Here is a 24,630-nt window from a genome sequence, read left to right on the forward strand (position 1 = left end):
CAATTACCAGAATTTCAGATAGAATTCTGGAAAAATGACTTACTTCTGAATTATTGAACGTGACACATTTCATATAGGGCAGTAGTAGCTCTTATCTTAACGATACCATCTGAATGTGAAAAATATGCATTCTTTCCTTGAAAGTACGCATCGATTAAGCCCACCATTAATGGATTAATGAATCAATCAAAAGATGGCCCCATTATGGATGAAGTGACGCCGCCGCAAAACTTTGAAGTTTGCCGATCCAATTCTAATACGCAATACGAAGTTTTAGTTACCCATATCCAAATTAAAATACACGTTAAATCGTTACCTTCTGTTAGGGTGCGTTTACATAAGATACTTATGTTTGAAGATATAAGACGAGTATCAACTACCAATTGCTTCGATTACTAGCAATTTATATTATGAATAAAATTTAGGGCAGATGGACCTAAACCTCTTGGATTTTCGGAATTCAGATCTCGCATTTATTGTAGACCTTGAGTGCATAGAATCGATTCGGATCGCTTCAAGACCACATTTTTCGATTATGTAAAATAGGCTTCTGATTTGGCCTCTATATTTCTCTTTTATTTAACAGCGATATACAAATTTGGGTGCAAAAAATATAAAGAAGGGTGCAAAAATTGTTAAGTGGGAAAAATGTGCAAAGTTCCAGGCAAATCGGAGTAATTTGATCAATGGAATTGTTGCAAATTTGTCGGAACCATGCAATAATTCTCCGATGTAAACGTATCTTGAAATTGGAATTCTTCAGACATGTGCTCCACATTTGAAGACACTATTTATTAGCCAACTGAGTACGACAACGAAGACAAAAACACTCAAGTTAATGACATGCGAAAACATATATGTACTGTTGATTAAACAGCCTTCGTTTACTTCCGTTCGCTAGGCTGGAATTGCGGAAACGCCCGGTCAATATTGTGTTCACCCGTAAAACATAACACTGCACGCAAAACTGCTGTCGCACCGAATGACGCCATCAGACCGATCCCAAGAACAATTAGTCCATTTACTCCCAACTCCTTCTTCTCCCCTCTCACGTTTCACAAACACGTAGTCTCAGAGGATCTTATCGCACGGGCAACCACCAAAAGGGGGGGTGCCTCCCCCAAATGCTGCGGGTTCATATGTAGGTTGCTTACATTCAACAAGCTTTCCCATCCATCAGTCATGATACGGCTACCCACCGATAAGGTAAACTCGTGTGTCGGTGCAGAGGTTTCGTACCGTTTCTGAGTTGATTTTAAGAAAATTTTCTTAAATTTTTATTACGCGGCGTGAAGTGCCCACTATTCACAACTGGCCCTAGCGCGTATCTATTGTCTGGATTTCGGAATCCGTTCGTTTATGGTCATGTAAACACATTTCTGGCGCTTAGGAAGCACCCCAGTAATAATAGGTAAATAATTGCGTTGGATCGGATCGACGGCAGTTTTTTCTCTCCTTTTTCCCGATGCCGCGAAGATGATCGTCTGCAGGTGTGTAGATAATTAGAAGATAGTGAGGGAAAACACGTGTGCCCTTCGTCGATCAATGCTGGTGTATCGATATTTTTGGATCTGGAATCTCGAAACGGACTCAAATCCGCGCTGACTTACATGTTGAGTGACTTTCGGGTGGAGTGAACGTGCAATGTTGTCCAGAGCGTAATGACGAAAGTGTTGTCTTTTGATGGCTTATCAGCAGCGATACTTGGCTTAGTCACAGCGGCTGCACTCATTGGTGCTGGTGATAGTCGCACTCAGCTGCCTTGTCATTTTCGCGACTCGATAAACATCAGCAGCGGGACGCGCGATACTCAGCGGAATATCTTTCATAGCGGGATCAAATATGGGCCGCAGAATTATGCCCTCATAGATTACGACTTGGAAGGCTACGATGTGAAGGTGAAGACGGCTAGCTATCTTCGTGGATGTCTTTGTCAGGTTGCAAAATGTGTCCGGCTTTGTTGTCCGGTGGGAGAATGGTTCTCCAGCGATGCGAAGTGCGTTGTTCTGAACGACTCATTCCGAGTGTCGGTGAATATCGAGTCCGCGGAAGGTATCGGCGTTACCAATTTGTTGGAAACTAACAAATTCGGATTTGTACACCAGAAACCCTGTCCTGGATTACTGCGGGAGGATGCTGATGACTGGTTCATAGATGATGTAAGTTTTACTTGGTACTAGTATGAGTAGCATGCGTATCCAACCGTTGACCGTTCGACTGTTTTATCTCAGACCGGTGCGATTCGAATGATGGATGTCGTTTTTCCACAAGACGAGTATTGTTTGGCAGTCGAAGCCAATGCCAGTACAGCCATTCCACATGTGTGTCCCTTCTTCGAGGAAGCAAAAATCACATATTCGCTCGGTAGGTATAATATGAATCAGTCCATAACTATCAGTTATAATCAGGACTCATAGACCAACTTGCAATTGGGTTGTCTTAATCCTGAGAAAGTAGAATTGTATATTCGTGGTGATGAATCCCCATCAATGAAACTTGCTAATAAATGTTTCGAAAAATCTTAAATTATTTTTATAATACAAAATAATGAGTACTTTTAAGAAGTACAGGTCTTGAAGTTAGTAACATTTATCTAATATGTTCCACTCTTTAGACAGCTGCCACTTGTTTTGTATTTAATTTGTTTTGATATTCAATCATCAAAATGCTGACATCTGGACAACCTCTGAAAATTATGCAGATTTGTTCACGAAAATCATGGTTCAAGAGACTCATCGGGCCTGATCACAAACATCACTGCCACGTACGCTTTCACGTCACTTACACTTCACTTAATCTTTTTGTGTCTATCATTGTCACGGAAAGTTGCGTGTAAAAATGAACTCCGTGAAGTGAAAGTGTTCATTCCCGTTTATAAGAGACATGTTGGTTGCCGACATTATGGGTGTTTGAACGTTGTGGCGGTCATGATTTCGGACGTTTGAACGTTAAGAAGGGAAAATTAATACAGCGTATGAGATAATGTTCCATTCAATTAATCGTATGTTTTAGAATGACAAGTTTGCGATTATACCTCGATGATTAGTTTGCTGAATCAAATGCTGGCTCAAAGATGAGGAGGAATACTTGGTTGCTCGGGAATAATGTAGTTGTTGAACATATAGGAATGTTATTTTACGCTAGAGATAAAACATCAAAATAAGATAAAACATAATAGTCATGTTTTATCACTAGCGTAAAATTACATTAAATCATAATTTTATAATTAATAATCGAAATCTCGCATACTCTTGTACTTAGCTCTGTCTTACTCGTAGTGAGAAATATTTAGAATCATTTTTTATGAATCGTTTCTACAATTTTGATGAATTATAATATTAGGCTGTCAAAAAAGTCCTGCGGTATTTCCGCGAGGTGTCGTTGTAAGCGCGTAGTTCTAGTTGTATTCATTGTATCAAGTCATACTATAGCTTGTTGCGCTATAATATAGTCCTTGACAGTGTTTTGTTTGGTTAAGTCGTTCGTGAGTTATAGTGTCGCAAATATGGAGCAAAATAAAGAGAAAATCCGACATATTTTACAGTACTACTATGACAAAGGGAAAAATGCATCTCAAGCTGCCAATAAAATTTGTGCAGTTTATGGACCCGATACAGTTTCCATTTCCACCGCACAACGATGGTTTCAACGTTTTCGTTCTGGTGTAGAGGTCGTCGAAGATGCGCCACGCTCCGGAAGGCCTGTCGTCGAAAATTGCGGCAAAATCGCTGAACTAGCCGAGAAAGACCGGCATAGTAGCAGCCGTAGCATCGGCCAAGAGCTGGGGATAAGTCATCAAACCGTTATTAACCATTTGAAGAAGCTTGGATTCACAAAGAAGCTCGATGTATGGGTGCCACACACGTTGACGCAAAAAAAAACATCTTTGACCGTATCGACGCATGTGAATCGCTGCTGAATCGCAACAAAATCGACCCGTTTCGGAAGCGGATGGTGACTGGCGATAAAAAGTGGGTCATTTTCGACAACGTGAAGCGCAAATGGTCGTGGTCGAAGCCCGCTGAAGCGGCTCAGACGGTGACCAAGCCCTCATTAACGGCCAGGAATGTTCTGCTGTGTGTTTGGTGGGATTGTCAAGGAATAATCTATTATGAGCTGCTTCCCTATGGCCAAACGCTCAATTCGGACCTGTACTGCCAACAACTGGACCGTTTGAAGGTAGCACTCATGAAGAAGAGGCCATCTTTGATAAACAGAGGCCGCATTGTCTTCCATCAGGACAACGCCAGACCACACACTTCTTTGGTGACGCGCCAGAAGCTCCGGGAGCTCGGATGGGAGGTTCTTTTGCATCCGCCGTATAGTCCGGACCTTGCACCAAGTGACTACCACCTGTTTTTGTCCATGGCGAACGAACTAGGTAGTCAGAAGTTAGCCACAAAAGAGGCCTGTGAAAATTGGCTATCCGAGTTTTTTTCCAATAAGGAAGCGAGCTTCTATAACAGGGGTATTATGAAGTTGGCATCTCGTTGGGAACAAGTCATCGAACAAAACGGCGCATATTTGACTTAAAACAGATGATTGTAACTAATTTTATGAACAAATGAAAATTCAAAAAAAAAATACCGCAGGACTTTTTTGACAGCCTAATATCTTCTATATCTCAGAACAAACCCGAATTTATCCACCTCACAATCAATATAATCTGAGCTACTCTCATGTGGGATTCTGAAGTTTAATCCTCTTATCCTTCCCATTCTCGTGTAATTTGATACACGGGACATGTGGTTTGATTGATTTATTTAAACAGAAACTGGTCAGCACTTTTTTAATATTCTTTCATTCAAAGTATGTCTTCAGAACAATACCGTTGAAAATATCTATAACGTAAAAAGTTATAACTATCGTCCTGATTCTGGTCTGGTCCGCTAATTGTGAATGTTTGAATTACAAAAACTCTGCAATGGTGGAAAAAACTTTACAGATATTTTTTTATATTCAAAATATCAACAAATCAATATTATACATAATCAATCATAATGATCGTATATGGACCAGTGACCTCCACTCCCATTTTATGGTATTGCAACTCTCTCTTAGTCTAATCTAAGTCTAAAAGTCTAAAAAAAAAATAATTATTTATTTATTCATTTTCGTCAAACAAATGTAGACTACATACTTATATATTAATGTTACAATGTTTTCTTAGGTTAAATATACGGTACATGTTTCTTTTCAGCTGTTTTTTATTCATTGTTGAGTCAATTAACACGTTCGACGCCCAAAGCGGCTTTTCTAAGTTTCTTGCGGAGCTCAACTTGCGAATAAATTATTAAATGAAGATCAAACTTAGTTTGAAGACAACTTTTACATGATCTAGCAATATTTAATTTAATTTAAAGATGAATTGATAACAATAACATATGCTAAAGTCATGTTATATGGGTTTTGCAAAAAGCTGCCATACAAACCATCCGCACTATAAATCAATAAAAAGTATATAAGTTATAATAATATGGCTATAATTTAATTATTTCTCTACATATCCTATAGGTACACTTAGGTGCCTATTCTATCAAATTCCTTCTAAAAATCCTATTAAATTTGAACGAGGAAAGTGTCACCCATATCTGGGTGACGGGGCGTCGAAAGTGTTAATTCGCAGTGCTGATTGTATATACGCATCATGCGATTGATAGGAGCGTTGTTTGCATAATGTGTTCTGGATGTTTTGATTAGAAACAAATTGCGTGTTCTTAGTTGACGCCCAGGTACATAGAAATTTAATTTTTCTAGTAATTCAACTGATTGTACTCGTTGCGAAATTAGATCATTAACAAAATAAAGCATTGTAAATTTACGGCGTTCCTTCAGTGCTTGAATGTTTATGAGCATGCAGCGTGCTTCATATGAAGGAAGTGGAAGTGAGGTCCAGTTCAACTTACGGAGTGCAATTAAGAGAAACTGTTTTTGGACTGACTCAATGCGTTTTTCATTTACGACCATATACGGGTTCCAAACGATGTTACAGTATTCCAGAATGGGTCTTACATATGGGCTATACAAAAGCTTTATTGTGTATGGGTCCTGGAAGTTATATGAGAAGCGTTCGACAAAGCTTAACACACTATTTGCATTATTGATTACAGAGTTGTAGTGTTCTATGAATGTGAGTTTACAGTCCAGGACGACGCCTAGATTTCTAACTATTTCACATTTCTACACATTTTGATTTCCAAGACGTATTACAATATTTGGTAGGGTAGCACGGGGTGATTTTAGATAAAGGGGTGGTCCAAATCACCCCATATGACCAAAAATTACGGCTCAACTTGGATTCTCTATAATGTCATTTCCTTCTATTGTTGGACCGTATGTAAACCAAAGTAAAAAAACTTTGGTAAAACTTCACAAGTAGAGGGAAACGGTAGCATAAATACATCAAGTACTTCGAGCGTCAAAAAATGTGAGTTTTCCTACCGTGGTTTTAAGGTTTTTCCCGCTGATTAAACAAACTTTTCGTGTATTGTGCAGTAAAGTTCTGTTCGTCTACAGAAGAGGAATAATTTGATGTAGCGAAACTGTAAGTTTTATAACAATAATTTTTTATTTATTATTACTTTTATTTATTATGTATATCAATGACATGCGGAGAGTCTTTTTTTGCGTTTTCTAAGTAGATGGTTGAAGTATAAGCATTTGAAATTGAACATAAGTAAAACAAAATACATGATAATCTCGCGAAATCGAATAAATGAAAACGTCTCTATTGTTATTGATTATGAGACTATTGACCGCGTTCGGGAGATTAAATATCTTGGCGTGATTATTGATGACAAACTTAAGTTCAACACTCACATTGACAATGTCATCAAGAAAATTGCCAAGAAGTATGGAATCTTATGCCGATTGAAAAATGATTTAACTATTTGCAGCAAAATACAGCTATACAAATCAATAATCTCTTCTCATTTGGACTTTTGTTCATCCATTCTATTTCTAGCCAATGGAACACAAATATCGAGATTGCAGCGTTTGCAGAACAAAATAATGCGATTAATACTAAAATGTAATAGGTTCAATTCCTCATCTTTGATGCTGGACGCTTTGCAATGGTTATCCGTAAAGCAAAGAATTGTTTATTTAACTATGGTGTTCATTTTTAAAGTAATTAACGGTTTGCTACCTCGATATTTGTGTGATTGAGTTGAAAGAGGAAATGACTTTCATAGTTATAACACTAGAAACGCGAATGAATTAAGAACACCCCATTTCTTGACATGTGCTTCACAAAATTCGTTATATTTCAAAGGAATAAATGTTTTCAACTCGATGCCAAGACATATTAAACGTGCAACAACATTAGCAGAATTTAAGAGAAGCTGTGTTTCACACGTGAAAGCTGTGTTTTCATAACAGCTGAATGATTTTTCTTTTACTTTATAACGAAAATTTTAAATGACGAAGTTTTATACGAACGGATAATTTATGTGAAAAGTTTTATGCAGTCTTTTTTATTTTATTTTTTTCATTGAATATTGTATCTGACGAAGTTTCTATTGAACGGATTATAATGTGGGAACGATTTAATTTTTTTTACATTATTTTTTTTTCTCTATTTTGTATTAATCTCTATTATGTCTGTCATGATCTTGGTGATGATGGACTAGTTTTATTTTTATTTTGTTTTTGACGTAGAACTACGTCTTTCATTAGGGGGCCAAATCAGAAAACAGGTCACGTTTTTATGAAATAAAGTTAACGTTAATAACTATTTTTGTCGGGAACGGATTTTGGAGATTTACATACTAAACGAATCGAAAATTCCGTAAGATTTGTTTAATATGCTATACATTAGAATCCTCTGGTTTGTAGATGGTTGAAGTTCATGAAAACTTTAAGCGTTTCCATTTTCCCATACATTTGTTCTGTCCATTTGTGTGCTTTCCCGAACAGAGCTGTCAATAACGAGCAACTTATCGAAGACCAACGGAGGGGAAATCGTAGGATTGAAAGTCTCCGTGAACAAAGGAAAAGGTAGAAGAATGAAGGGGAATACTTGCCTACAGTATAAACAGTGGATTTCGCTGAGGCAAACTTTCATTCGGCATCGGACTGTTGAGCAATCCAGTTCACTTTGCTTTCGCTGCGCTTCGATCTAAGATTGGACCCCACCAGTGGTAATCCAACTTGGATATCGTCGTTTGGTTTTTCTGTTCGTTTTTCGCGTTATTCGTATCGTGTGTTTTGTTTTCCGCGTCATAAATTAGACGCTTCGCGTAGTGTGTGATGAGCAAGAAGAAGAGGAAGGCAGGCTCGAGTCCTGCAAAAAAAAATGAACGCATTGCCAGGGGCAATAAAATTTCGAGGCAAGCGTTATCTACTGCTGCACGCGATGTTGGTGCAGTGAAAAGCGCTCGCACTGAACCGAGCCTTCGCGAGTGTGACACCGCATCGAACAACAGCGAAGTAGGCGATTTCGGCGCGTCGGTCGAAAATGTAAACGCCGTTACCCAGATAGCAACCAAAATCAAGCTCCCCCCGCTGGTGGTGAAGGCGGCCGCTCTTGACAAAGTCATCAGCGAATTCGCATCGATGGGTGTTACAGCAGAGAACAAGCTATGTGGCATAATTCAGTCTTTTTCCAAGCTGTTAACATTGTTTGTTTTCCGTCATCATAAGGGCTTCGTTGGTGCCTTTGAGAATGCATCAATGCATTAAACTGACGTTATGGCGAAGCAGGCGGTAAGGTTGAGCGCCAAACAATTATTTGGGGCATACCATGCATCTTGAATGTCTTACTGGAATGTTATAAGTTATTTGGGTTCGCGTGCCAATCGCAAAACTGCCTTCAACTAGGATTGCATTTGCGCTAATATTGATCATAATGAATCATTGCTACTGTTTTCGAGGTTGTTATTAACAAAAAGAGTTCATTTCGTTTGTTTAGTCACCAAGAAAGTAAATGTCATTCTGGAATTTTGTATGTGATTATGTTTCGCTTGCCAGTAGCAAAACCTTCTCCACTAAAGTTGACAGCTGCGCTTCCCTCGAGCATGAGAAAGTTATGCAACTTTTTTCGAGGCCAGTAATATTAACATAAGCGTTCTTTTGAGAATAGCGCAAAATGATGAGAAGTGTTTATATTCCTAGTAGTTTCAAGCCACCAATGTATGGCGACTTATATAAAATAACAGTGTAGTTCTACGTCAACAATGCGGTCGTATCTTGGACACAACCTCCTATAATTTTTTTTTATATTGTAGTAGTTGAAAAAAAATAAAAGTAGTCTACTAAAGTTTGAGCGTCGCGCGCGTGTTGCAGATATGAAGGATAAAAATTTAAAAGTTTTGTAAGGGCCGGTCTAGAAATTTTTCGTGAAGGAAAATTTCTCGATTTCTCTGGATGGGGATATTCAAGTCAATCCAAAACAAGGCTGGCGGTTGGACTTGTGTCTTGGTGGACCATTTGGCTGCAAGGGCCTTGTCGGGACCGTATCGGCTCTGTGGCGGACAAAACTGCGTATTGGCTTGTCTTTGGACATTGAAATTTTTTTTGAACTTATATCTGTAAATAAAATCAGTTCGTTTTTTTTTTGCTAAACTGATTTCAATGCTGAGAAAAAAAAATCTTTTAGATAACTCGTCTTGCTCAAATCTCTGTAGGGGAAGGAGGCGGGACCATCATCATCATCATCATCATCATCATCAAATGAAATTAATTGCATTTTAATTTTTGCGTGTTGTGTGGGGTGACATGGACACGTTTCTGTGGGGTGAATTGGTCCTACAGGTTTGAGACTTTTCTTTGGTCTAATTGATTCCAGATGTCGCTGAATTATAAAAAGAGGATGGGCAGACAACGTTGGAAGAAGGAGTAGCTTGAAAGAGCAACGCAGGCCATCAAGAGTGGATTTTCTTTGAGCAAGCATCGAAAGGGTTCGAAAATGCTCGAACAACAGTGAAAAAATCCATACATAATTCGAGATGGTCTCAATCCAATTTTTCTGGTCTGGAATCTGGCCAAAACACCTGGTATCGATCCCAGAACACTGTTACTGCTTGTAACATTATCCCAAAATACTTGACATAAACTTAAGTATGTTTTTTTCGATGAAACACACACTGGACCAAATCACCCCGCATCAAATTTTAATGTCCAAAAATCATCTCTTTTATTTTATGATGTATTTGGTAGATTGAAGCTTTATATAATGATTAAACATTATTTATTGAGAGAAAACAAGTGTAGCTCAGTATACAATGTGACATTTTTTATTTAGACCGTATTGGTTTGGAAATATTAGGCGATTTGCTTAGGTGATCCAAATTCCCACCTTTTCCCCTACATAATTTTTTCTGCTAAATGTAATGGAGTTGCATTTTCTTACATTCAGTTTTAGTAGATTTTTATTACACCAAGTATGGAATACATGTATTTTGTTTTGGAATGCTTCGATGTCGTTTTCATTACCAATTTCCGCGAAAAACTTCATGTCGTCTGCATACACAAGTACATTTATACGCTTGAGAACGAAGGAGATGTCATTAACGTGCAGAATGAAAAGAAGAGGACCAAGATGAGAGCCTTGTGCGACTCCCTAAGTGACTTTTACCGGATTAGAGAGAATTTTGAAAATGAACAATTTGTCCACGATTTGTTAAATAAGAATTCAGTCAGTTTTTAAAGTTTTTTAAAGTTTTTAAAGTCCTTGTTTCAATCCAATTTTTCGCAATTTGAAGAGTAGTAATGGACTGTCGATGTGGTCAAATGCTTTACTGAAGTAAGTGTAAAGAGCTTCTACGTGTTTGTCATTTTCCATTGCATTCAAAATAAAAGTCACAAATGCCAACAGATTAGTTGCAGTTGAGCGGCCTTTGATGAAGCCATGTTGCATACACGTTATTCTATTCTTTACTTGTTGGAAGACTTTTTCATTCACTATTGCTTCGAATAGTTTAGGGATGCAAGAGATAATGGCAATTCCACGATAAGTACGTACGTCAGATTTAGCGCCTGATTTAAAGATAGGTATCAAATGAGATTGTTTCCATTTTTCTGGGAATATTTCAGTTTGTAGTGACACATAGAAAATGCAATATAAGGGAAGGGTGAGTTCCTGAACCAGCTTCTTCAGAAATACAGGTGCTATTCCGTCAGGTCGTAGTTCTTCGTTCCATCCAATTTCTTTAATGCATGACTTATTTCTTGTTGTGGAAGATAGTTTACCGATATGTCATTTGGATATTCCGGTTAAAATCAAAAGTAGTCCCGATCGCGATTTTCTTCGGAAAATGTGGTATATACTTCCTGAAAAAAATTTGCAAAGAGACTACAAATTTCGTTCGAAGAATGCCCTACATCTTCATCGAGATGCATCTGCGATGAAAAGTTATTGCTTTTGAGCTTAGACCTTACGTAATTAAAGAATTTCTTCGGACATGATTTGACTTCTGTTTCGACCTTTCTATTATACTCTTCGTGTGCACTTTTAATAGCAAAATTTAGTTCTTGGAAAACATTCTGATATTTCAGCAAATTTTGATTTTTTTTGTCTATTTTGTATTTTTTGTGTGCTTTTTGTTTTCTATTCTTTAAATGTCTTATTTGAACGTTATACCAAATAGGATATTTGCTGGTTGAATTTCTTTGTCGTCTTTTCTTCGGCACAAATTCTGATATTATGTTATTCAGAATTTCGTGGAGAACATGTACGGATAAGTTGACATCTCGTTCGCTGTTTAATAAAGTATGCCATTCTATGGCTTGTAGACTACATTTGATTGCTTCAAAGTTCGTCTTGTTGTATTCCGGTACTTCTTCGTACTCCCAGTCGATGGAATTGTCTGTTATGTACAAAGAGTCATGGACCCATTCACACAAAAGTCGTCGGTAAATAATAGGTCTAAATAATAATTTTGGGAATTTTTTACGTGATTTATTCGATTAAGACCGAGATGTGCAATTTCGTCAAATATATAATGAAGGGTTTCATTTTCCCCGACGACTGGAAGTAGAATACATTCATTATCGTTATCGGGAATGAAGTCTACGTTATTTTGATTGAAGTCGCCATGGATATGCAATTTCACTTCTGGTTCTAGTTTTTCTGTAATTCGATTTGCCGTTTGTAATAATAATTCATACGACTTTTTATTTGCATATTCTGGTGGGAAATACACGGTAGCAAATATGTGTACTTCGCCAGCTATAGTTAATTTTGCCCACCCATGTTCAAATTCTATATGTTGTTCGGTTATAAGTTCTTCTGAAGTGAAATTTGCATTAATGGCAATGGGGACCCCTCCTTCAGACTTCTTCTGAGATAACGATAAGTTGCGGTCGTGCCGGAATACATTAAAATTATTTCCAAAAATTTCTTCGCTTCTTACGCTTTCGTCCCATCTAGTATCAGTTGCAAGAATAACAATGAAAGAAGCGGGTAAATGATTTTGATAAATTTCTTTCATTTTTGCTGGATATATGGCCTTCATTGTTGCAAAAAGTTATAAAAAAAAGCTTCCTCCGAGGTAGCCATATGCTGGAAATCATATTAAACTAAAAATGGCAAAGAATTATCTTACATAACTGGCAACAATCACAAACTGTATATTTTGTATAAAAACATATGTACATTAGGACTGAGAAGCGGTACACTCTAGCCATATTCATCATAACAGTTCGGCTGAAAAGTTTATAAGGTTGACGACTATATGGCCCCTCTTGCAAAAATCTACTTGACTATCACAAAGCACCATCTTTCAATGGATACGTGTCAAAATTTGACAGCAATCGGTCGATTGGTTCGTATGTTACAGCATTGAGAGTGAAGCAACTATTGTTATTGCAAAAAAAAAGAAGCAAAAAACACAAATCAATGAAAACGATGGCAAAATTGCATGAATTTGGCTCCGAATTGCTTCCGTATCCACCGTATTCTCCAGATCTTGCCCCCAGCGACTATTTTCTGTTCGCAGACCTGAAAACAATGTTCGCTGGTAAAAAAATTAAGACCGATGATGAAGTGATTACCGAAACTGAGGTCTATTTTGAGGAAAACCCGAAAGAGTACTATGAAAATTGTATCAAGTAGCAAGAAGGCTATAATCGCCGATCGCCCTTGAAGGCAATTATGTTGAATAATAAAATTGAATTTTGCAAAAAAAAATGTTACCTAGCTTTATCACACATTATGCGGATAATACAATAAAAAACATACCAAATTTGGTTCCATTTGCTTAATCAGTGTTTGAGTTGTGCAGAAATTTGTGTGTCATTTGTATGGGAGACCCCCTTAGATCTGTTCACTAGTTTCCAAGTCCATGAGAATCAGACAGACAGACAGAAAAACATTAGACATTAGACCCGTATTTTTCAATTTTTTTTTTATTAGGGTGCCCATTTACAGGATTGTCCGGAAAATCTATTATTCACTTTTTCGCAAAAATGACTTTTTTCGAAAATTTGAACAACTGGACCGATTCAGATGATCGACATATCAAGTTAAAGACAATTGGTTGGTATTTTTTAGAAAAATGCTACATTTGCCACAAAATTGAATTTTGTTTTCGTAATTATTGATTGTATTTGTGTTTGTTGTTGTTTTCATGGCTTTGGACTAGAAAGCACTTTTTTATATTTTTTTTCTTGGAAGCTGAGGATTTTTTACATAACATTTCCAAACATCAAAGATGTGATTTCTTTCGTTTTTAGGTTATGATTTTTCAAAGTTAATCGATGGCCCGAAAAATCGTTTTTTCCTTTTACTTCCAAAAATTACTTTTTCAAAAATTCATAACTTTGGGACTACTGGACCGATTTAGATAATCGATATATTTTTTAAATTTTTATTTATTTATTTATCCAGTCTTCGTCGAAAATTGTGGGACAGACCAAAATTCAACTATCAGTCCTTATACTAAACACCTTTCTAGTCATGCCAAATTCAAACAGGAAATACACATAATTAAACCGTTTGCAACAAACATCAAAAGGATTATTTTGTCCGTATAGAGTACGATGCGCTGCCTGCCGGAAGAAAACAACTTGTCTAGTTGATCTACCCGAAGTTCTGCACAGTCAAGATCGTTGCTTAGAAGGTCAAAAATCAGCCGTCTCTGGAGAATCTCACGTCGTTTTTGCAGTGTCGGTAAATGGATCAGTGCACAGCGTTCTTCATATGAGGTCAGAAGCTGATCGCTGCGCCACGGCAGATGACGAAGAGCATATCGGATGAAAATTTTCTGCATACGTTCCAGGCGAGCGATGTGAACAGCACGGTATGGGGCCTAAACAGTGACACCGTATTCCAATATACTGCGTACAAGAGACACATACAACGCTTTGAGGCAATATACATCACTAAATGCCTAAAAAGTGTGGCGTTTTATTAATCCGAGAACATTGAAGGCCTTAGCTGTAACTGTTGCAATATGCTCCGTAAATTTTAGCTTGTTGTCGAGCACGATACCAAGATTTTTGACAGCTGCAGCCCTTTCCACTTCGGTCGATCCCATCGTATAATCGAAATTTATTGGTGAGCAAAGCCGCGAAAATGTTATCGCGTGACATTTCCTGATGTTCACATCCATGCCATTTATCGAGCACCAATCCAGCAGAGTGTCTACATTCATTTGAAGAGCATAGCAATCCGCATGTGATGTTACTACACGAAACAATTTCAGGTCGTCTGCATACATCATTTTAGGCGATTTGAGAACAGCGCAAATATAGTTAATGTAGAGTACAGAGAGCAGTGGACCCAAGTGACTGCCCTGCGGCACGCCAGAGGTGGTAGAAAAGGGCGATGAAACTGACGACTCAATCCGTACGTATGCACAACGATCAGTCAGATATGAATTAATCCAATCGGTCAACCAAAGCGGAAACCCGTACCGCCTCAGTTTTTCCACAGCAAAGGTGTGGGGAACGCGGTCGAAAGCTTTCGAGAAGTCAACGTAAATGGCGTCCACCTGTTGTCGTTTTTCAATTTTATCAATCAGTAGTAACACGTAACGTTTGTTGTAGTAGATCGTTTTTTGACAAACCCATGTTGTTTGTTCGCGATGAAGTGGTGGACAGCTGGGTGGTCCAGCAGCATACTTTCGAAAACTTTCGGAATGCAGCTTAGTATCGATATTCCTCTGTAATTCTGCACGTCGTGGACGTCACCTGCTTTATGAATTGGGGTTATTGATGCCGTTTTCCATCGGGATGAAGAATAGAAGGTGGGAAGATTCATGGGTTTTGGTTGTGTTAAACTTTGATTGTATTAGTAGCCTGGAAGATTGGAAGTTCACATACCAGGCATACCAATTAGTTACTCAAATGTTACAACATTGAGTGCAGAGCTTGGAAATATTGAGCTTGTTAAGCAACATTGAAAATATATTTTTATCAGTGTAACGCGTTTATTTTGCTTGTCGATGCTACTGTCATTCATTCGAAGGCAAACAAATTTACAACTGTGTTCATTCATATTCATTCTGTGCTCTCTGAGCTTTCCTCAAAGCTCGAGTCATGATAATTCATTCACATTTATTCATTGCCATTGAATTGTCAGGAATGTTGTGACTGTTCATTTTCAGTATCCCGATATGTGTGTGATTTTCTCATTGAGTCAGTGCCTTGCTTATTCAGTTGTTTTTGAAGTTACTCCGAAAGGGCAACGCAAATCGGTGGCGCAAGCGGAAATGCCAATAAAAGAGCAAGATCTGCATGCACACTCACAGCTAAGGATTGCTTAGGCTTGGACGACGAGGGGGCATTCTGCAGAATCGATCCAAGCAGCGAATGCAAACTGTGTCAGCCAAAGCTGGATGTTGGCAATTTCATCCGCTAATCCTATAGCATAGTTTGATCCGTTTGCAAAAGGAAGCTCGAAATATTCCCATTGCGGTCGTGTCTTAGACACCACCATTTTATGTTCGTGTGTTCAGAATTTAAAAAGAATTAAATGTTTGAAATTTGAGTCAAGACGGTATTTTTTACATCGGAATTCTTCTTTTGAAGCATTTCTGACAAGTGGATTTGGAACTGCATATTCACTATGTAAAATAAAAGCAATTTAACTGAGACGGAAACCTTGCATGCTTGAACAATTTAATTTATTGTCACTATTATGAGCATTCTGTACTTTCTTATCTTCCTCAACGAATTTCTCCGTTTCGTCAGTGTCCGAGAACGATGCTGATAGTGAATGAACTGGTATGTTAATGTCAATGAATGACAAATCTAGGGATATTTTGTTTTGCTCACATTCCGTGAACGCAGAACAGAACGAAAAACAGAATGAAAAAAACTGGATGAATCAACTGTGAGTGGCTTGCTGTGCTTGTGCGGTATCCCGAATGCAATGGTATAATGATCGAATGTGGCCGGAAATTCAGCTGAAAATATTGATGTGATACAGATATTTCCAAGCACTGATTGAGTGTGTCAGCGAATAAATTTTAAAGAGGATATACAGAAACTAATTACATATTTCCAAAATATATTTTTCGCATTATAAAAAAACAGAGCATATCACAAACTAAAATGTTTATTTTTTTCTTTGATTTCTTCTTATATCAGAAATAGTATTCTAATGTCTACTATGTTTGGATTTTAGAGCAACTTCATGGAAGTTTTTCTCTTGTCAGCAATTGTAATTACTTTTTTCACAATTAGGGTGTTGAACACTTCATTCGTCTAAAACTAAGACATGAGCGGAAAATTATTCGTCTCAATCTAGGTCATATTTTTCAAAAAACTTGCAACCTTTTTTCCCATCCACTGTCAAATGTTTCTCCGTTAAAGGAACAAAAGATTCCGTGACTCTGAATTTGTTCATTTACGTTTTTGGTCGACGAACGAGATGAAAAATTGAATTGAAATTATGTTTAGAATACCTCAATAATACTGAAATTTCAGTTTCTGCTAAATTGTCAGTTGGGCTTTTAAGATTTTGAACGCTAACATTGATTTAAGAAAAAAAAAATTGTTCATTCATTTCATCTGCTTGTTTTTACTTTTAATAAGAACACTTTTCTTATGTAGTGGACTATTATAAGAAAAGTAACATGCATAAACAAAATCTGTGACGTCACAGATTTAAAAATCTTCCCACCTTTCATTTTCCATCTCGGTTTTCCATAATGTGGGACATTGCCCTTCTCTCAGCGAACGGTTGTAGACGGCAAAGCCAACGAGGAGCTACATGTCTTGATGAAGGAAGGTTGCAACTTATCCGGTCCGGCTCCTTTTGAGGCTTCGAGACAGTAATATTTTTTCTAATATCGATCATCTGAATCGGTCCAGTAGTTCAAAAGTTATGAATTTTTGGAAAAAGTCATTGTTCAGAAAAAGTAAAAAACTGATTTTTCGGACCAACCTAAAATGGAAATGGGCGCCCTAATAAAAAAATAAAACGTTTTATATTTTGTGATAATGAACAAAATTACCACTTTTGACGAAAATCTGAGAACCACTATATCGATTTGACATGGAAAGGCTGTATATTAAGGTGCCAATGAATGTATGGGAAAATTGTACTGGTCAAATGAATCTTCATTAACTATGTGAATTTCAGCAAGAAATACCATTTGAGGTCGCATGTTTTCTACAAGTAATCGCATTCCTGCGTAATTTATAGAAATCCCAGCTATATTCAAATAGATTATTGCTAACTTACTTTCACGTGTACTTTTCCTAAATTGCTATTTAGTTGTTTGAAAAATGTTTCTTTTTTTTCTTCTCCAATAGTCTCCGATACACAGGACACTGTGTACTGTAAGCTGTATGATTTTCATCCAAATTCAATTCTTATTCTTTATTTACTTTATAACGATTGATGCATTCCCTTTCGGTTGATGAGCACTCAGATGTTTTATGTTTCTCAGTACATCTAAAACATATTTGTTCTTTGTTGCAAACAACAATTCTCCACATTTGAAACAACGCAAAAAATTAAAGGCCTCAACCACGTTACATCTATCCCACCCGATGCATACTTTTTGAGCAGCCATCAGGTTGATGTAAGTATCATGGTCAACTTCAATGATTGTATTATATTTGTTATACTTCAAGCATGGATTTTCATTTTCTACAACAACTTTAACATCCTTAATCGAAATGTTTTCATTTTGACTCTTCAAATAATCAATGAAAACATCAGAGGAATATCGATCATTCATCCCAATAATTTTAGATCTTGGTTTCATTGGTTTTGGTATGAATGTGCTGTGGCACTACGCCTTCCAAAATTGAACTTTCCCACAGACCTTTTCCAACACTTAAATTACAAATGTTTCATCTTATTTCACACTTGGTGAAATTCAATTATCCGAGATCCCAAACCCTCTTTAACCACAGGTCATAAATTGTTTATCACCCACCAAACAATTTATGACCGCAGAAACAACATTCCCACCAAAGAAGTAAACATGATACTTGAACCGTGTGTACAATTCGTCGCACGACGCAAGCGTCAGTGTTTTGTTTCAATGACCCACTTGAGACATGTTTGTGCGCACAAGGCGGAAACCCAATTGCAAGCACAAGAACATTTCTCCGTCCTCGTTCTATCTCTTTCACTTTCTACTTGTATCATTTCCCTGTGCGATGCTCCGCCCAGTAAATTATGTCACGGTTTGTGTAGAGTTAAGAAAATAAGTGTAAACTAGTATTTAAGCAGAACACACGGAAATAAACGAACAATCTTCTTTGGACAGTTTAACCACCGCATTTTTTTGTCGAACATGTTACATGGCGACCGTGACAGGACACGAACCTGCACGAACGAATACTGGGCTCCGCCCAGTAAATTATGTCACGGGTTGTGTAGAGTTAAGAAAATAAGTGTAAACTAGTATTTAAGCAGAACACACGGAAATAAACGAACAATCTTCTTTGGACAGTTTAACCACCGCATTTTTTTGTCGAACATGTTACAGTGCTAAACCTTTCTCCAAGAATGTTTTCAATTCCTTTTTTTACGTTTTCAATATCGTCTCCTGCCGCACACTCAACACTAATCGAGTCATCTTTACCGTTTCTATTTTGTGTATTTTTGGATCCAATTTAGTTTTTAAAATTTTTCTAGTATCATCACTTTTTTCATTAGACTCGACTGGTTTCACTACAATGACTGGGCGAACCTTACGAGTCACGACATTCGCGTAGCTTTCAATATTATTATTATTGTAATTATTCATAAAAACATTTCTTGTCAAATTTCCCTGCATCGATTCATTACGTTTATTTATTAACATCATTTTTTTACTTGGAGTATCCAAGTTAACACTTATTTGCTTGGGCTAACATGACGCTTCCTGTTCATAATATCCGTTTCCTTATCTAAATAATTTTTTCACTAAACAAGGTTTCCAAATTTTCCAACTTTTTGGCCACACTGTTTTCTAAGCTAGCCATCTTTGAAAGATTTGATAAGCTTTTCTCTTTCTTTCTCCAGCGCAATGTTTATTTGCTCGTTGATGTTTTATATGTGGATAGCGTAGTCATGTAAAAAAAAGCTTAAAAATCCTCGCTCCGCTGCCGTAACGATCATTCTTTGTGTGGACACCGACTGGACAACATCGTTGCTGGACGAGCTGGACGGCGAGGGATCGAGTGCCTTTCTCAAGGCAAGAGGGCGGAGGTGGTGGCACTGGAGTTGAATAGAGTAGAGTTTTCAAAGGGCCTTTCTCAAGGCTAGAGACGAATGAACTGCAAAAGTTTAAAGTCTCTATAATTCAAGACCTTCCTTCCTTCCGTAACGATCATTCTTATCCAAACCGTACACCATCGGTTCGCATCACAACACATCAACAAACCAACCCAAGCAGCCATGTCTGGACATGGTAAAGGAGGAAAAGTGAAGGGAAAGGCAAAATCCCGCTCGAACCGTGTTGATCTGGAGTTCCCCGCAAGGGTAGCTAGGCCGAGCGCGTTAGTACCAGTGCACCAGTCCACCTAGCCGGCGTTATATAGTTTCGGCCGCCGAAGTGATCGAGTTAGCTGGCAAAGCTGCTCGCGACGATAAGAAACCCCGCATTCGGAACAGAACACATTCGGTTCGGTGGACATCAAGACAACAGGCAGTTGCAGCGAGTGGCGAGTGGCAAACGCAATCACAAAACGGCATCAGGTAGCAGAAGAAAAAAGTTTGTTCTTTATACAAACTGCTTTGGTGGCAAATCCAGAACAAGGCGGCATCGAGGACGTTCGAAATGGTTTTTTTCAAAACCACGAGTACTAAGTTTTCTAAATTGGAACCATTCCATAAAACAAGGCGCTTTTCAGGGCCATTAAACCTTTCAAAAAAGAGTTTAGGAAATACAGTTCAATGCTTTCTAAAACAATATCCAAAATAATAATAAAACACAAATTGATTTTTTCATAATTTGTTTGCCAGGATATGATGAGTATGTGAATTTGGCAGTTGTTCTGAGCTTATTGATAGTTGGGGACTTTCCTGATTATTCAATTTTTACCAATTCTTAAATTGTTTCCAGATTGAAAGTACAGTAATTTACAATTAGTTCGACATTTAGCTAATTGGACGGACATGTAATGCGACTTATTTAGTTGAACATTTTTGTAAGCATAGAGATCCAAATTATGACCCCACATTGAAAGTCGACACTGTACCACTGTCATCGCAAATGTTCAATTACAGGTTAAAATCGCCTCCAATGTGACACTGAGTGGCGCTTCGACACGTCGCATTGAATGTAATTTACTGTACAGCATGTCACAAAGCTGGATGGGAAGAAATTTTCCAACTGTGAAAGCTGTGGCGAGTGGCAAACGCAATCGCTAAACAGAAAGGTTTAGCCGAACAAGATGGGGATATCGAGTGATAACAAAACAATAAACTTTTTAGATTGAAGATAATTTTGTGATCCTGAAAAGGACCCTTTTTAGCCTGCATGTGAATCCAACGAGCGAACAAATCGTAATGAATGTATTTTTTTGCCATCGCTCCCTTTTAACGCTCATTCGTTCGTCTCGTTGGACTCGCCCCTTTGGATGAGTCTGCCGATTTGTCTCTATCCTGTGAGTGTGTACCGCTAGAGTACAAAACGCGCGCTGATGACCACCTATGCATTCACATTCTTTGTGTGGACACCGACTGGACAACATCGTTGCTGGACGGGCTGGACGGCGAGGGATCGAGTGCCTTTCTCAAGGCAAGAGGGCGGAGGTGGTAGCGCTGGAGTAGAATAGAGTAGAGTTTTCAAAGGGCCTTTCTCAAGGCTAGAGACGAATGAACTGCAAAAGTTTAAAGTCTCTATAATACAATACCTTCCTTCCTTACCTATGCATTCCCTATCACAGCCATCATTTTGATTGTACGATATGTGCATACGCCAAAAATTGCCCGGCGTTGATAAGTACAAAGGTTTCAGAAAAAACGCAAAAACACAACGCCAAAGGTTCTTTTCAGAACCACCAACATGTTCATAAAGAGTAAACAGTAAACTAATCCATTTTTCATGTAGGAGAAGAAAATCAAACAATATATTTAAAATATATATTTAACAAAAGCTGTCCCTTTTGTATAGTCCTACGTCACTCCGGTTATGTCCCCGACATTACCCACCCGTCTGTTTTTATCCAAAATATATATTTTTATTAAGTCTCATATGGCGTCAGCCTAACGGGGCTGGGAGTTCAATATTTCTACAATGTTTGCTTACAACTATGTTAGTAATATGTAACCGATTACTCGCGGTTGGCTCGAGGTTAGTATTACAAGTGTTCTCATAATTGGAATGTTGCAGTCTTCAATGCTCTGTACGTGTGCCCGACACGGGATACTTCCTATTGGGATGCAGCTGACTATTAATCAGCAACGCCCCCCTAGTCTGTACCCCATATCTAGCGTGGTGCGTCTTTCTCGGCTGGAGGAATCCAGGATAGAATGGTCACTAGCCGGTACAATCATCAGCTCGTGTAGAGTTGCCATGAGCGGTACAATCCTCAGCTCTTGGTGAATGATCAGTGGACTGCACAACCTTCGACCCGTGTATCTGTAAAGAGTATGTGTATGTATTGCCGCGACTAAATAAAAGTTTATCAATCGGATAGGAGGGATATGATACAGGGATACAACGAAGGAAACATCATTAAACGTTGAAATCGGCGTTTCTGAGGAACAGGTATAGATGGAGCAGAAGATCAGAATATCCCGGACAGGGATATCCGATTGTCTGCCTTGTGCCCTCAATGCTCTATAGAGCTGAGAGCGGGCAGCATGGAACCGGATACACGACCAGACAACATGCTTGATGTCGTGGTAGCCATCGCCACATCAATAATCGTGTGTAACCAACGACCATTTGCAAGAAGTCGTATTCGCGAGCTATCGGTTCCCTTCCTTCTAACATTAGAATAAGTTAAATTGTAAATACATATTAGATGTAAGGATAGTTTTAAAAATTGAGTTTGAATGAGAATGTGGATGTGAATTTGAGTGTGAGTGTGAACACACATCTCCTTACATCCCATCCTTTTCCAAATGAAAATGTGTCACCCTTCTAAACTCGAGTCGACCGCGAGTAATCGGTTTCCTATTTTATTAACCATAGAATTAAGGAAAGATGTTAATATATATTAGTAGAAATATATTTTAAAATTTGGCTCCCTTAAACTTATGTAACTGAGCCTGTAAAAATAAAGTTTTAAGAATTGATAAAAATTAATAAAAAAAAAAGAAGTCGTATCCAATTTAAAATAGCAAAAATTACAAAACCAAATTAATGATAATTCATGAGTTAGAGTTGAAGGACGTTTGGACGTATACTACTGAAATTTAAGAAGTTTGTTGTAATAATTTGACCGGGAGAATAAAGAGAATGGTGCAGACATTTGGGATAGAAGAGGAAATTAAGCAAAATAAATGAAGCAAGCCGTCACTAATTATTTATTTCCTTAAGAGAATCCGATAAACAGTGTTCTTTTGGTAAGCAATCAGCGCGATGTGTTTACTTTTCACATCATATTAACGCCCTTTTATACGATTGGGCCAAATGCTACAAAGTACAAGAAAATTATATTGATAAATGAAACAAAAGTTGGCAGATTATTCCCGTTTATATCTGACTAATCCTCGTTTCCTTAAAGATTAACACGTTGAGTCCCGAATTGTTCGTCCTGCACTTTCTATTTAGTCCGCATCAAGATCGTTTGCACAATATCAGTGTCGGTTCCAGCTCACAAATCTACTTATTGTAGAAATATAAAATAATCAGAAATTCGACTAGAAAGTAGTCACATTTTGTAACTGTCAGTCCCAGTCAACGCTCTCCTACCAAAAAGCTCAACGTCGGCTCCCAGGGAACGACGCGGAGCTCAACGTGTAAATTAACATTATCATCGGTCGGTATCTTTATATCTTCCCCAAAACTAATCAAACATGGATTCTAATTAGTTGCTTTTTTCGGATTTAGTTCGCTGTGTTGTTGAGCAAATACAAACAAAATATAAAAAGGCTGCCTCTATTCGTTTTCGCAGCTAGCAAAACGTAATGAACTTCACTGATACTCTGGTCAGGCACAATGGAAATAGAGTAGTATATGCTTGACAACCACGCGAGTAAGACCACTTTTTTTTCGCTAGATTGTTACATTGTATCAACTTATCCCACTAGCTAGCGGATTATAAACAATAGTATGCATACGGGATCACCCACTCACATCTATCGATCTGAAGAATGTATTAGTAATTCGTAGGTTCGTAAGTGTATCGTAAACACAATTGAGGAATAACACGTAAAAATCAAGTGGTACTATGAATACATTAATATGAGTATTCTACAATAATTTACAATAATCATTTAGTTCTATGAAATACGACTCATGAAGTATTATGGTATGGAAAAATGACTAAATAGGCATTGCCATTTTCTTCATTGAATTGTTCCCATTGTCTTTCGAAGTTTTTCTAACTTTAAATTTTTCAACATTTGCTCGGTCTTAAAAAGTATGTAAATATAAAATATTTTTCTCTAAATACGCTTTGTGCACAACGAATATTCTATTTCTACGTAAAATGTCATACTGCCCACAACAATTTCTTTCGACGAAGAATCCCTCGGCATGGAGGGTAAACGTACCGGAAACCTTGGCTCTAAACATATGACGCTACGGGACCCGCATCCACCATCCCAAATTTATTGTGGATGAAACCTTCAAGTCAAAACAACAAACCAAAGGAATTTAGGTCGAAAGGTAATAGTGTTCATTGGCAAACACTTAAAATCTAATACACAAACAAACACAGATGTTCAGCCTGTCTTGTTTACCTTTCTATTATACCATAGCTTCGCGTTTTACATAAGAGAAGCCGGAAAAAAACGCATAATTGTCGTTTCAGTGCGGATTCCATTGGTGAGGAATGCAAGTAGTGTTTGCTTAGAGAAATGTTTATTACGATTTCAAATTCATATCGAACTGTAGAAAGAAGTTGTTCGAAACAATCCACACGAATGATTTTAAAACAAAGAATTTCACGTTCAATCGATGGGGATCAATTTCTTACATCTTATCAGAATGACTTTTGACATAATAATCGAAGGTTTTATGTAGAAGGGAACGGATGCATTCACTCTGAAACAACACGCAATCAACATAAATATTTAGATTGCAAACATGGGATGAGTTCTTCAGAACCCAATTCCATCTTTTC

General features: G+C 37.8%; 1 protein-coding gene across 3 annotated transcripts in view; it reads left to right on the plus strand.

Moving 5' to 3' along the window:
• LOC129764650 (G-protein coupled receptor Mth2-like) overlaps positions 1-24,630 on the plus strand; it is a 44,067-nt gene that overhangs the window by 12,669 nt on the left and 6,768 nt on the right. The window contains exons 1-2 of one of the 3 annotated variants that reach the window (XM_055763935.1): positions 1,189-2,159; positions 2,232-2,364. The exons of the other annotated variants lie outside the window; for them this stretch is intronic. Of the exons in view, the coding sequence (XP_055619910.1) occupies positions 1,662-2,159; positions 2,232-2,364 (631 nt within the window). The 5' untranslated portion in view covers positions 1,189-1,661. Of the gene's footprint in view, positions 1-1,188; positions 2,160-2,231; positions 2,365-24,630 lie in introns of those variants that run through there. 3 annotated transcript variants of the gene reach the window in all.

This window comes from Toxorhynchites rutilus, chromosome 2, assembly GCF_029784135.1.
Source record: "Toxorhynchites rutilus septentrionalis strain SRP chromosome 2, ASM2978413v1, whole genome shotgun sequence".
In the NCBI taxonomy this organism is placed as follows: Eukaryota; Metazoa; Arthropoda; class Insecta; order Diptera; family Culicidae; genus Toxorhynchites; species Toxorhynchites rutilus.